The sequence below is a fragment of the Oratosquilla oratoria genome, chromosome 16 (genome assembly GCF_046742065.1).
Source record: "Oratosquilla oratoria isolate Oo_2021 chromosome 16, ASM4674206v1, whole genome shotgun sequence".
Taxonomy (NCBI): domain Eukaryota; kingdom Metazoa; phylum Arthropoda; class Malacostraca; order Stomatopoda; family Squillidae; genus Oratosquilla; species Oratosquilla oratoria.
Window position 1 is genome coordinate 53,758,988 of NC_134792.1, and position 14,667 is coordinate 53,773,654.

A 14,667-nucleotide genomic window follows, 5' to 3' on the forward strand; every position below is an offset into this window, starting at 1 on the left:
ATTATGCACAGATACTCTCTTCTCTTCCTCCACAACCACCAAATACCAGCCTCCGGAAACATATTCATAATCATATCACTCACCGCTCCATTAACACACTCAAAGACAACACACTGCTGCATGCCAGACCCCCTGATATCCACCCTTCTGAATCCTCTCTCCCACGAAAGGACAGAGTCCACTTGGCCAGACTGCAATGCGGTCACCACCCAGCACTTCTAAGCTACCAGAAGAGGCTGGACGACCGTGTTGTGAACAGCTGCCCAGGATGTAACACTTCACCCCATACCATACAACACATAATGGAAGACTGCATTATACACAATCATGCATGCAAACAACACAACATACACTCTATAAAGGATTTGTGGGAAAACCCAGTTTTGGCTGTGGCCTTCCTTGGGGAGACGGGACTGCTCGGACAGACAGTCTAGGGAATGACAACAACAACAACAACACAATATACACTCTATAAAGGATTTGTGTGAGAACCCCTTTCCAGCCATGGGAGACGGGACTGGCAAGGCAGACAGTCTAGGGAACCACAATGCTTGAAGCACAAAATTATCATTTAAAAAAAAATTGGGCAGTTAATGATGCCAAAGTTATTTCATTAAGCTGAACGCTTCCTTACCTTTATCTAGTGATTGAAAAAAAATTTGTTTTACGTTTTTATTATAAATATCCTAAGAAATAATTTGTACAAAAAATGTGGCAAACACTGGCTTTGGCACTTGACTAAAAGAGCACAATTCAATTCTTAAAAAAATATATATTTATCCCCTACAGTTAAGTCATGCCTACCAGTATTTGCAACCACTCAACAGCTACAGATATGATGATTGTGTGATGATACAAAATGTACTCTCCTCTATGGTTCCTTCTCAAAGAAAAGTATGTGAAATGTTGCAGTCAACACCAAAGCACTTGGAGGGGGTAGGAGAAGTAGGAGGAAGAAGAAATAAATATATATATATATATATAAAATAATGAAAATATATATTAAATGTTCTTCCACCCTTTCCTCATCTTTGATCAGGCAATTGTACATACCAACACATAAATCCACTCCCACCCATTTCATCCCCACATACTCCACTCCCATTCACCACCCTTCCTCCCTATTTTCTTGGCTCCTCTGGGATAATGGGTCATCCCTGCATCTTGCCCACTGCAATGGGTCAGAAGCAATGCAGCAAGACACGGCACATCCACAGCAAGGCCACTTCATTTAATTTGGCGACCTCCCCCTCCATCCCCTCATGCAGAAAAAGAGAAGGGGAGAAATCCCTTCAAGCTACCTCAGAATATCATTCACACATACTCCCTAATCCCCCCACCCATCCATACACAACCATTCTCCACTTACCCCTCAACGTTATCCCTCTCTTTCCCAATGCCCCTTTTACCCCATCCTTCCACCTCGTTCTTGGTCACCCCCTAATGTTCACGCCACTTCTGCCTTCTACACTTATTGTACTAATCTTTCTTCACTCATTCTTTCCACGTGTCCAAACCATCCCAATACAGACAATTGTAATAACTAATAATTGTTGACTTGAACTTAACTCTTTAAACCTAGAGCAATTGTCCTTAGGCCGTCCCATAACTTCCCCAGGCAAAATAATGATGTCTTCACTGTACTGGTGTAGGTCACTAGCTAGTAAGCAGAAAAGGAGATGTTACCGATTGTGACCTGTCCTTGTATAAAAATTTAAAATATTGTTGAAGCTGATATATACAGGGCCTGGTTCAAAGACCAACTGCCATGGCTGCATCTCCAGAAAAGGGCAAGGGCACCGATTGGATCTGAAGATGAATGGCAAGGACAACATTACCTACAACCTCCATGTCAAAATACCCCCCCCATATGAGCTTACAACATTGGTCCCTACAGGTTGGTTGGACCCATCAGCATTTGTTACTGTTGGTAACCCTTGAGTTTTTCTAAGATGTATTATGGCTGGAACAATTGTGCACTCTATTCCCCTCCCCCCCGCTTTTTTATTTTCTCATTGCACTGCATTTGACCTGAGTATCGAAGCAGAAAGTTTTATACTATTACAGGTACCAATATCTCCCCTGGGTTCAGAAGTTTATATACAATTCTTATATCTTAGTTATAAGATCTGTGTTCCTTAAAAGTATATAAATATTGATAAAGCAACAGGTTTAAGTGTTCTATTATGAGCAGGTTACTTCATGCTTCCATATTTCAGTCAACAAGTTTATCAGAAAACACTTGATGTTCCTCCTAAATGCATAATTTTTTAGCAATTACAATTACATTATTGAAATAAATTAAAATATATCCTCTATGCAGTTTAATGATGGGTGATAAAATCCATGAGGTCATATCCTACTATAACGCTTTGCATGTGTGATTCACCACTTATGGATCACCCACTGGACTCGTGATTGACAGTTACTACCCTCCCGGATGAGAGCTCTGAGCTCATATATGCCTGATCTATGGATATGTGACCTTACATACACACATACATACATACACACACACCTAATTTCTTGCCCATGAGAGTGAGTGTTGACTCGCAGTGCAGCGATATTGAATTCATTTCAGTCCTGGGCCAGAATCAAACTCGGACCACTGGATCAGTTGCAAACAATACTTCTGTGCCTTGAGCTGTGTGTGTGAGAGAGAAAGAGATGGGGAGAGAGGAGAGGGCATGAAACTATGTACAATTTATGAAAATGCTGAAAAATCATTCCTCTCGTTTCAGTACAAAATCTGTGGCACTGCGATAATCCAACATAGATGACTTTAGCTGTCGAATTTCCTTCAAGTTTGTTTGGTGCACTTTGGTCTTAACATTTTTATAATAACATTCCGTTTCCATCTTGTCTAGGATGTAATGCAACCAAAGGACGTTGGTATAAGGGTTGAACTTCTCCCAGTCATTTCTGAAAAAGAAATTCATTTAATGATTAAATTGACATACACAACAAAGCCATTCATGCAGGCTAAACTTTCAGTGCATACATACATATACACTTATAAGGCCATTTCCCCTGTATAAGAAGTCTGACCAGCCAAAGTATGTACCCATCCTATTTTCAGTGCAACTATTATTTCAACACTTACTTGGTGGCTTTCTTCATGAGACGATAGACTTCAAATTGATAATCTCCTTCCGATTCAAAAAGTTCTGGGTCTTGACTAAGGTTGTTGAACACCACACAGTCTGGGGCTTGCAATCGGGAGAGTGTGAAATCAATCACTGTTGCTTTAACTCCCTTTAAAGAAAAAGATATATTGGTTATTACCTACTACTTGTAGCATAAGATACATACATACATACATATACCAAGGCTTTTTCCCCCTTCCAAGGGAGGTAGCCAAAAAGGGAAAGGCATAAAAACACTCCCACCCATTTCATCCCCAAATACACTCCACACCCCTCCCACCCTTCCTCTCATCTGAGCACCTCCTGGATGACGGGTCATCCCTGCACCCCGCCCACCGCCCTGGGTCAGAAGCAGTGTCGCAAGACACAGTACATCCACAGCAAGGCCGCTTCATTTAATCGGCGACCCCCCCTCTCCGTCCCCCTTTGCATATAAGGAGAGGACGGGGAGAAATCCCTTCGGGCTGCGTCAAAATTTACTCACACATACTACCCCACCCCCCACCCCCCCGCCCATTCCTCCTCATGCAGTCACATCATCATCCATATACAACCATTCTCCACTCACCTCTGTCTTCCGTCCTCTCCCTTCCTTCCTCAACAGACATTCCCCTCTTCCCCAAAGCCCCCTTCACCCCATCCATCCACCTCATCCTAGGACGTCCCCTCATGTTCACTCCCTCCACATCTGCCTTCCATACCTTTTACTAGTCTTTCTTCACTCATTCTTTCCATGTGTCCAAACCATCCTAATATTCTTTCATCAACCCTCTCTCCCAAATCCTTTTTCACCCCTGTTCTCCTCCTCACCTCCTCATTTCTCACTCTATCTAGCCTAGTAACCCCCGCCATACTTCTCAGACACCTCATCTCAAACACATTCAAACTCCTTCTCTCTTCTTCTCTTATGTTCCACGTTTCTGCCCCATACAGTGCTGTTGGCACAATCACTCCTTCATACAGTCTCCTCTTCGCATCCATTCCCAAATGTCTATTTCTCATTACACTCTTTAAACCACCAAGGCATTTACTCGCTTCTCTCAATCTACATTCTACCTCCACCTTCACTCCACCTTTTCCTGCTACACTTGCACCCAAGTATCTAAAACTATCCACTTCCTCCAGTCGCTCTCCCTTAATGTTCACTTCCAGTCTACTGCCAGCATAAGATAAAGGAGGCAAAAAGGAGAGCAGATGTGAAATGGGGAAAGAGTATGACAAAATTTTGAAAGTAATAAAAAGATGTTTTGGAAGGAAATTAAGAGAGGATGGGGAGGCGAATCAAGAAGAGAAGAAGAGGTAAATGGTGCAGATGGAGAGATTATAATGGAAGAGCCATAAGAGGAAAATGGGCAGAGTATTTTAGGAATTGTTAAATGTGAAGGAGGATAGGGAGGGAAAGATAGTTGCAATGGGAGAAAATGAGTGATGAAAGAAGGAAAATGGAGGAGAAATAAGAAAAGATGAAGTGAAAGCAGAATTTAAGGTGATGAGAGCAGGTAAGGCACCTGGGTTAGATGGGTGTTATGTGGAATGTCTAAAAAAGGGAAGTACAGTGACAATGGACTGGCTGGTGATGTTTAATGTTTGTCTAAAAGAGGGTAGAGTGCTGAAGGTGTGCTTGTATAGTTCTGCTTTACAAGGAAAAAGGGGACAAGTGTGAGTGTAGTAGTCTCAGAGGGATCAGTTTGTTAAGTGTAGTTGGGAGTGGTTATATATGAATGATAACTGCATAGATATATGCAGTCAATACTTACAGGGTTTGGAGAGTTTGTTGTCTGGAGGGGGAGGTGGAAGAGAAGAAGAAGAAAAAAGAAAAGGTGGTGGGGTTATACAGCATTCAATTGTCTGGAAACAAATCTCCACTCCTAGAGCAATGCTAAGCCACTTCTTATCTATTCTTTACCCATTATTTCTCATATTCTATTATTTTTCTCATGTGCCACTCTTAGAACATCAACTTTACTTTTCTCATGCTCCTGTATATAAACACATCCCAAAACACTTTTTCCTCTTTGCATATAATGGGGATGGCCAAGTCAAAGTATGCACGTGTCACATATTTATCAAAACCTATTTACTACCTTTTCAATCTCAGTACCTCGTGGGGTTATCCCCATCCCTCACCACAAAGGCAAAGAAGTGAGACACACCTCCACATCAGGGCCCAACAGCATCAGCTGCTGTGATGAGGGGATAAAAATACTGCCATCATGTCCCCCATGCATAGTGTAAAATGGACTTAAATGGTATGCAGTAAGGAGACTGGGGATCTTTCTATATTTTTCCCACACAAAGCTTCAAGGCAAGCTTCGACTTGAACACCCCCTCTTATGGACAGAAAAGCTATTGGTGTACATAGATTTATTCAACGCCATTCGTAGTTTTGTCTCGTACACAGCCATACACATCCACATTGTTCAAGATCAAAAAAGACTCACCTGTGTCTTCAGCTTGTACGTCTTTCCTGCAATACGGAACTCCATCACCTTGGCAGATGAGACAGCAACAAGAACATTCCCCCAGTGCAAATCTCTATGCTCAAATTCTAACTCTTGTTCTGACACAGCTAAGGAATATGCAATCTGTAATACAAAGAATATGGGTTTAGGGTCATTAGAACTACCACTCATGTATCTCCTGCAAATAACAGGAGGCAATTAAATGGAATACCAAAACTAGTGCCCTCACATGCAGAAATCAGCATAAGGAAAGGATCAAAGGGAAGTTTAGAAGGCTGGGCAATGGCTTAAGCGTCCTTTGTCCTGAGACTTAACTGGATGAGTGTTTGTGGATGCAGTATTGTTAGAAAAGAGGTTGTACATTTGTTACATACCCTAGCTATGAGTAAAATGAAAGTAAAACAGGTAGCGAGGAAATGATCCTCTTTGATATGTCTTGCAGGACCAACACTGATACCCAATGTTGTGTCTATGGGAGAGGAGAGTGCCGGAGGACTGGAAGAGTGCCAGTATAGTTCCACTTTCCAAAGGAAAAGGGGACGAATGTGATTATAGTAGTTTTAGAGGGATCAGTTTGTTGATTGTAATTAGGATGGCTGTTAAGGGCAGTCAAGTGTTCTTACAAGAGTAGTAGAGCCTATGTTAGAATTGCATCAGGGATGTGTCATTTCATTGTGGCAGTTCAAAGTTAACATGGATATGGTGGTACAGGAGGTAAACACTAGGGTAACATGCAGGGGGTTGGAGATGGTTAAAGATGGAGGGAGGTAGGAGGTGAGCCAGTTATTGTTTGCAGCCAACACTGCCCTTGAGGCAGGGTCAAGGGAGGAATTAAGGCAGTTAGTGACAGTTTGGGAAGGTATGTGATAGGAAAAAATTGAAGGTAAAAGTAAGGTGATGAGATGTACATGGGGAAAGGATGGCAGCAAGTTGGAAGTCTTACAGGAGAGGCTGGAAGTAGATAGTTTCAAGCATTTGGGGCCACATGTGGCAGGAAATGGAGGCATGGGGTTGAAGGAAAACTGTAGAATGAGAGAAATAGGCATCTGGGAATGGATGCAAAGATGGGCAATTGTGCCAACAACACTGTATGGGACAGAGATTTGGAGTCTGAGGGAGGCAGAAAGAACAAATTTAAGTATATAATGAAGTGTCTGAGAAGTAGGGGTTACAAGGCTGGATAGAGTAATAAAAGAGGAGGAAAATGGGTGTGGAAAAGGGGATGGCAGATAGGGGTGATGAAAGTATGGGAGTGTTTGGACACATGGATAGAGTGAGTGAAGAAAAATTAGCAAAAGAGACATGGAAAGCAGAGGTGGATGCAGTTAACTTAAGGGGACAACAGAGAATGAGATGGACTGAAAGGGGCTTTGAGCAAGAGGGGAATATCTGTTGAGCAAGGCAGGGGATAGGGGTGAATGGAGAATGGATGATACTTTGATGCAGCACAAAGGGATTTTCTCCTTGCCTTCTCCCATTTTCTATGTTGAGTAAGGAAAGGAGGGGATGTGGTAGTGGTAATGTATGAATATTTTGAGGCAGTGCGGAGAGATTTCTCTATTTTCTGCATGATGGGATAGAGAGAGGGGGTCGATGATTAAGTGAAGTGGCCTTGCTGTGGATGTGCTGTGTCTTGCTGCTTTGCTTCTGACCCAGAAAGTGGGCAGGAGACAGGGATGACCATTCTTCCATGAGGAGCCAAGATAGGAGGGAAACAAGGGTGGTGGATGAGAGCGGAATGGGTGGGAGTGGATGCATGCCTTTGATTTTGCTACCTCCCTTACAAGGGACATACATACATACACACACACACACACACACATATATATATGGACAAAAGAACACATATATCATATAAATAGACAAGTAATTGTATTTATATATACATATTCATGCACACACACACACACACACACATATATATATATATATGGCAAAAACACATGCTGATAACTGAAGGGATACTCCTTTGATGTTTTTTATGCAAAATATTGGATGAGTAAGTAATCTAGTCATGATACAGTAATACATGTTCTAGACTATTACTCATCCAACATAGAGCACTAAGCTACATACTCTCTTCATGTAATGCAGGATTCTGTGAATTTAATCAACACTTATGAGATAGCATGCACAGTACTCAATGGGGCTTGCCTGTAGAAAAATCGCCACAGCCTGTCCTGCATTATTGAAGACAAAACTCTCCAAGTCTTGCCCTCCATGACCAAACTCAAGAATTATATAAAGCTGTGTATCTGGGAACAGGTCTGGCCTGTCATTCTCTGAACCTGGTCAAAATAAAAGGGTCACTGTGTTAGAAAATCTTGTACAATTGTAAGTTAAATAAAACTGTAATCTTTAAGATTATAATCATAAAAAAGTGTCCAATCAAAGTAATAAAGACAGAATACATCAAATGCCTAGAATTTTTTCAATTAACCAGTCCCTGTACAGTCTGGGACTGTCTTCGGACAATCCCACAGACTTCTCTGGAAAAACAGTGTGCTGAGATAATGTGAAGCTACACATATGTCACTGCCTAGTCAATCAATCTTACCCCAGGTCTCTCCCGGTGGTACAATTGGAAGCATACTGGTTTCACATTCTCCTAGTTGTGGGTTCGAATCCTGCACTTTTCTCCAATTCCCAGCCATGACTACCTACCCCAACAGTCCAAGCACATAGAGCAAAGATGACTGATGAGATACTGAGGAATGTGCAAATAGAAGTCACGGGTCTAGTATCAAGTTGCAAATTTATTCCCAACTGGTTTTGCTCTACGCTTCTTCAGAGGATCGTGACTGGGGTGAAGATGACTACTTCAGTTGTAGCTATGCATCTCCTGATGTTCTCCTGCAGGAGATGTGCAGCTCACAGGTAACCACCAACAGCCGCAAGACATGGATAGTTAACGTGGAGTAGTGCAGGACGAGTTTCTCATTGTCCTTTGTGTGATGGTTGTATCTAGGGCAGTCTGATTCTGTGGCTATGCCTATTCTGTACTAGTGCTGTCAATGGCTTGTCAAATTATATAAGCACTTGCTATCTAATCATGATAAGATGGTTGAACAACTTTTAATTTACAGAAATATTGAGTCCAGTCCAAAGACAGTGCGTCATCCTATCTAGTTTCCACCTTTAGGTGCAAGTGAGGATGTTCACAAGTTTTAGAGATGAGCAGCAGGGGAATGATCTTGCAAGGTGGGCATCAGATTCATCTCCCCGCTACCCACCTTCAAAACCCATCCTCACCCGCACTTCCACCCGATGGTGTAGCCCTGAAGGACTGACACTCTGTATCTTTCACCCAGCCCAAGGTATCTCCATCCATCTATCTACATACTGAGGGTTTTTCCTCCCTTTTAAGGGAAGTAGCCAAGTCATGGATGCTCACTGGCCAAGCAGGTAAGGGCGCTGTTACTTGCGGCAAAGGTCATGATGATGGCGATTCGAACCCTGTTCAGGGTGAGTTGAAGTAAGGGCATGGTTCATTAAATTCAACCCCCAAGACAACTTGCTCCTCTCAATCTGCATTTATCTCCACCCCAACTCCATTTCCTATACCTCTATCAACCTTTAATAATTTTCCTTTCATCTATTCACATGGGAAGCTGACCGAGGCTCTCCTCCTACTGTCAAGTCAGTATTCATCATTAATTGGGGGCACACGCCAAGGAGAGTATTGCTTCGCTCAGATGTTGTTGCCAGTCCCCAGTCTCTCCAAGGAAGCTTCCTGGTTCTGGTTGGAAAATTTCTCCCAGACCCTCTTATACCTTGACTTCTCATAGGAATATATCACATATGGTTACAGTGGGTAGGATGCCTAGTCCCATCACTCTGTCCTGTTTTAGCTGCCTTTTGCAACCCATAAATACATATACCAAGGCTTTTTCCCCCTTACAAGGGAGGTAGCCAAAAAGAGAAAGGCATAAAATCATTTCCATCCCTGAATACACTCCACACCCCTCCACCCTCCCTCTTATCTGAGCACCTCCTTTTGCAACCCAAGTGGGAAAAATCGGTGGCAGTATCTTCCCCCTACCACAGGGGACAAGATAAAATTATAATAATGACTCAATAATAAAAATACATATACCAAAGGCTTTTTTCCCACTTACAAGGGAGGTAGCCAAAAAACAAAGGCATAAAAACCACTCCCACCCATTCCATCCCTATCACACTCCACTCCCCTCCCTCTAATAATAAAGACAACAAGATAAAACCATGACTTACCTTTTTCAGTATCAAACTGATCCCACATGTCAAGAAGAGAAGGTAGGTAAGAACCAAAGACGCACCAACTGCTCAGTACATGGACAAAATTCTCGCAGCAGTTCCTGCCTTCATTACTTTCTCTTAATCCACTAAGTTCCCTAGAAAGAAAACATGGTATTTTCACATAAGTTATAGGGTAATCATGTTAATATCTGTCTTAATTTCAACCCCTTGTTCTCAGAGAGTTATTCCCTTTTATTCAGGTTGCACACCACCTTATTTACCATTGCCACCCATGTAATACTCCTGTGTTTTCAAAACCTTCCTTACCATATATACAGCCTTGTAGGAATATAGTATACCAGTGCTGTATGGTAGCTACAGACAGAAGCAAGGTACCTGACAAAAGTCCCTATACACATGCTATCAAAAAGGACCATTGGGACACAGACCTTCATAACAATGACAAGTGGCTCACCAATTCTTTTGCAGGAAGACAGTTCATATTAATGGAGGTGGGATGGGGGCACCACAAAATGAAACCATTAACCCCTTGAGTACCGGATGTGTGTTTTGTGACACCTGCGTGTCACGGCTGAGTGCACCCGCCAGGAACCGAGCGTGCTCCCGTGACACGCACATGTCACAGTTATAAGCTGTGTGTATTGAGGGCTCTCAAGGCCTCGGTTTCTGGGTTATTTGTACCCACGTGGTGGCAAATGTCTGTGTTTACAAACATAAGGCTCCTACCATTCGTGGGATGGTTTGAAACATTTGTTTACGTAAGGTTGACGGGTCGGTAACGAAGGGGTTAAGGTAAACCAGCTCTAGCTGTTCGGCCCTGCTGAGGAGGTGCTGTGTTCGCTGGATGGCCTCTGACCTAGTCTGTGTGCCAGGGGACAGGGATGACCCTTCATCCATACAGTGCTAAGAGGGGAGGGGCAACAAATAGGTTTTGGAATGGGTGTATGCTGGACCATCCACTAATAAGGGCTTTTTTGGTAAATACATTTTTATGTTACCTACCGTTTCATTAACTGAAAATTCAGTTCCATAATGGGTGGCAACAGTCCTGGGTAGATATTTCCAGGAATAAATTCTGGACTATTGTCTGCTGGATTACTGTGTAAATGTCTTCATGTCACTGGCTTATACTAGCAGAATGTGGCAAGCAGGTTTTAATGTCTGCTCGTTTGATAAAATCTCCAAGTACAGTTAAAGTTAACCCCTTCCATACGGTGCCGCACACGTAGGCGTCATGAGGAGCAAGTGGATTCGCGACGCTGCCATATCGGCGTCTTGATTATATTTATTGTAGTCGCCCCTGTGTTTTTACATTCTCCCAAATGCGCCCTTAATCCCATTCTCTGTGGTTTTCAAAATTCGCGGGTGAAAGAGAGAACGATCGATATAAGCGGCGACTATATTTTATGATGCGAATATTATTTCGTTACGTCGTACGGCTGGCATTGGCTGCTGCCCGCGAGATTTAAGTCCCGTATTGAAGTGGTTAATAGATTTTTTTATAGAATGAGTGCCAGCCCATTGAGGCTGCACATCCAAATGGAGGTGAGGGTGTTGATGGGCTTCAAAGACAATCTGCAGAGACAGCACTCTCTCTGAATTCTACTTCACTTTACTACTTGCACGTGCCCATCACTGATCCCTCATTCACATAAAAATCAAAACTCTTATGACTTACTTTGAGATTATGATTTCCGACACAATTTCACCAAAGGTTTTTTGGTTTTCTCCATTAACTTTGAAATTTCCTTCAATAGGCATAATTTTCAGAACAGCTGCCCCATCCATACTGTTTGGGTCTGGACGTGTCATGAACACTTCTCCGAAAGCACCTTCACCAATCTTCTTACAACACTTCAAGCGACTGAAATAAGAAAAAAAAATTCACAGATATTTAGAAAGGTCTCCTAATCATGTCATCAGCTTCCATGACCAGAGGGCTACTGTGGGCTAACCTTGATGTTAAGCATTCCTGGATGGAAACTGGATTCTTCTGACCACATAGTTCCAGCACGTGCTGTTTTGGATCCAACACTGCCTTACTCACACTCTTCCCTGGTAGGGCTCCAATTTGAGACACAGACTTTCGACTAGATCTTCTTTCGCCACATCTCCGAGAAGTGTTTAGCCTCTGCCTGTTGGCTGGAAAATAAAAATAACAATACATATATACATATACCAAGGGCTTTCCCCCCCCCCCTTACAAGAGAGGTAGTCAAAGTCAAAAGACATAAATCCACTCCCACCCATTTCATCTCCACATACTCCACCCTCCCCTCCCTCTTTTCTTGGCTCCTCCTGGATGACAGGTCATCCCTGTAATAACAATAAATAACTACAATTCCATCTTTATACCAAGGGCTTTTTCCCCCTTATAAGGGAGGTAGCCAAGTCAACGGCATGTACCTATTCCCACCCATTCCACTCCCATCCACCACCCTTGTCTCAACTCTCATCTTTGTTCCTCATGGATAATTATATAAATAAATAAACATAAACAAAGGAGAACTGCTAGACATGGATAGCAGAAGTGGAGGGAGTGAACTTGAGCTAGCAATGGTCCAAAAGATCTCTCTGGGAATCAATAAATCAATCAATCTGGTCACTTTTGCAAAAGATCTGCAGCTCTCAGGTAACTGGCAAATGACCCTGGGTGAGTCAAAAATTTGTTAAGGGAAGATGTACTGCGTTGTTGTCTTAGCATTCTTGGTGTAGGGCATTGTGGTATGAGGAGTTTTGTATTTTGTCTGGTGGTTACATCTGGTTGGAAAACTCCTAGACCCTCTTATACCTTTACTTTTTTTAGGAATGTCCCCTTTGGGGCTCCAGGTAGCAGGATTCCTAGTCCTATCCCCATCCTATTTTTTGTTGCCTCCTATGACTCAAGTAGGAAGACTTGGTGGCAGCATTCTTTTCCCCCACCATTCTTCTATTCCTTTGGAACAACAGAGTTTTACAATCGTGGCCACAATCTAAAAACTAATGGTATGTAGTCAATGCTTATTGATTCTATTCAGTGTTGCATTGATCTCCTGAAGGCTAAAGAACAGCTACACATAACACAAGAACATAAGTATGAGGTATATGGAAAAAAGGGTTGAAAGCCCATGCCCTACAACTTTCAGCCAGTGATACAGAAACAGTCCCACAAAGATACAACTGACAGCAGTCCAAAGTTTCTTCCCAGAAAGATTTGTACGAGATTCCAAGAATTATTGGCAGCCACTATGGGTCTGCAGGTTTTCTATTAATGAACCTCTAGGCAATAACTGATGGCATAAAAGACATTTATATTCATGGATTTTACCAGAATTTCTCTGGTAATTCATGTAATTTATTGCAACAGATTTTCACTATATTCTCTTGAAACAAAAATCACTTACCTAAGAGCAGATGCGACTTCCACGGCAAAGTCTGTTTGGGAAAACAAGAGTGGTATCAGGGTAGGGATAAGAAAAGAATCTCATAAAAATAACTTAATGATGTTAATTGCAACTGAGACAATTCTGCTTTTATTACAAAATCAATGCTTATACAGGTCTTCAATATACAATATCTTTCCTAAAAACTCCAATCACTTCTCCCTGCAGTTAAATACACTTGTCAAACTGTTTCATACCTTGCCTGCACAGTTCATTTCCAAAATAAATACCTTTTTTCTTCGGGTCTGACTAATGTCAATGTCTACAACTCACTACTATATGGTAGTATACCATCCACTATACTCTAAAATTATCCTAGTTATGGACCAAAAGGTCTTCTGTCAGCATGCTCTTCCTTTGTAATGTGTTGCATCTGAATTTCATTCACACACTACTTCCTATAAAAGTATACCGATTCCTCTATACCTGGCAGTATTTTTCTTTTTCTTTTAGATACAAAGTTAAAGAAGGTGGAGAAAAGTGGAAGATGGGCCAGTTATTGTTTGCTGATGACACTGCACTTGTAGCAAGATCAGAGGGGATTGAGGTAGTTGGTGACAGAGTTTGGGAAGGTGTGTGAAAGAAGGAAGCTGAAGATAAATGTGGGTAAAAGTAAGATGATGAGATGTACAAAGGGAGAAAATGACAGCAGACTGGAAGTGAGTATTAAGGGAGAGAGACTGGAGGGAGTGGATAGTTTTAGATACTTGGGTGCAAATGTGGCAGGAAAGGGAGTAGAGGTGGAGGTAGAATATAGATTGAGAGAAGCAAGTAAATGGCTTGGGGGATTAAAAAGTGTAATGAGAAATGGACATTTGGGAATGGATGTTAAGAGGAGATTGTATGAAGGAGTGATTATGCCAACAGCACTGTACGTGGCAGAAATATGGAACATAAGAGAGGAGTTTGAATGTGTTTGAGATGAGATGCCTGAGAAGTATGATGGGGCTTACTAGGCTGGATAGAGTGAGAAACAAGGAGGTGAGGAGAAGAATGGGGGTGGAAAGGGGGTTGGGAGATGGGTTGATGAAAGAGTATTGAGATGGTTTGGACACATGAAAAGAATGAATGAAGATAGATTAGCAAAAAAGGTGTGGAAGGCAGAGGTAGGAGTAAACATGAGGGGGCAACAAAGGATGAGATGGATAGATGGGGTAAAAGGGGCATTGGGAAAGAGGGGAATGTCTGTTGAGGAAGGATGGGAGAAGACAGAAGATAGGGGTGAAAGGAGAATGGTTGTGTATGGATGATGCTGTGATGCATGGAAGGGAGTGGGTGTGGGATGGGGAGTATGTGTGAAAAATAAATTGATGCAGCCAGAAGGTATTTCTCCTCATCTTTTCTATTTCTGCATGAGGGGACGGAGAAGGGGGTTGCTGGTTTAATGAAACAGCCTTG

The 14,667-nt window shown here is 42.3% G+C and overlaps 1 protein-coding gene across 2 annotated transcripts in view; it reads right to left on the bottom strand.

Annotated features, from left to right (window-relative positions):
- Positions 1–694: 694 nt before the first annotated feature.
- Haspin (haspin) overlaps positions 695–14,667 on the bottom strand; it is a 29,129-nt gene continuing 15,156 nt past the window's right edge. Inside the window, exons 6-13 of one of the 2 annotated variants that reach the window (XM_076199847.1) lie at positions 13,231–13,261; positions 11,803–11,989; positions 11,526–11,711; positions 9,842–9,981; positions 7,763–7,896; positions 5,588–5,731; positions 3,104–3,255; positions 695–2,922 (exon numbers count right to left, since the gene is read on the bottom strand). In XM_076199847.1, the coding sequence (XP_076055962.1) occupies positions 2,724–2,922; positions 3,104–3,255; positions 5,588–5,731; positions 7,763–7,896; positions 9,842–9,981; positions 11,526–11,711; positions 11,803–11,989; positions 13,231–13,261 (1,173 nt within the window). In that variant the 3' untranslated portion in view covers positions 695–2,723. The remainder of the gene's footprint in view (positions 2,923–3,103; positions 3,256–5,587; positions 5,732–7,762; positions 7,897–9,841; positions 9,982–11,525; positions 11,712–11,802; positions 11,990–13,230; positions 13,262–14,667) is intronic. The other variant, XM_076199848.1, reaches the window with a different exon arrangement.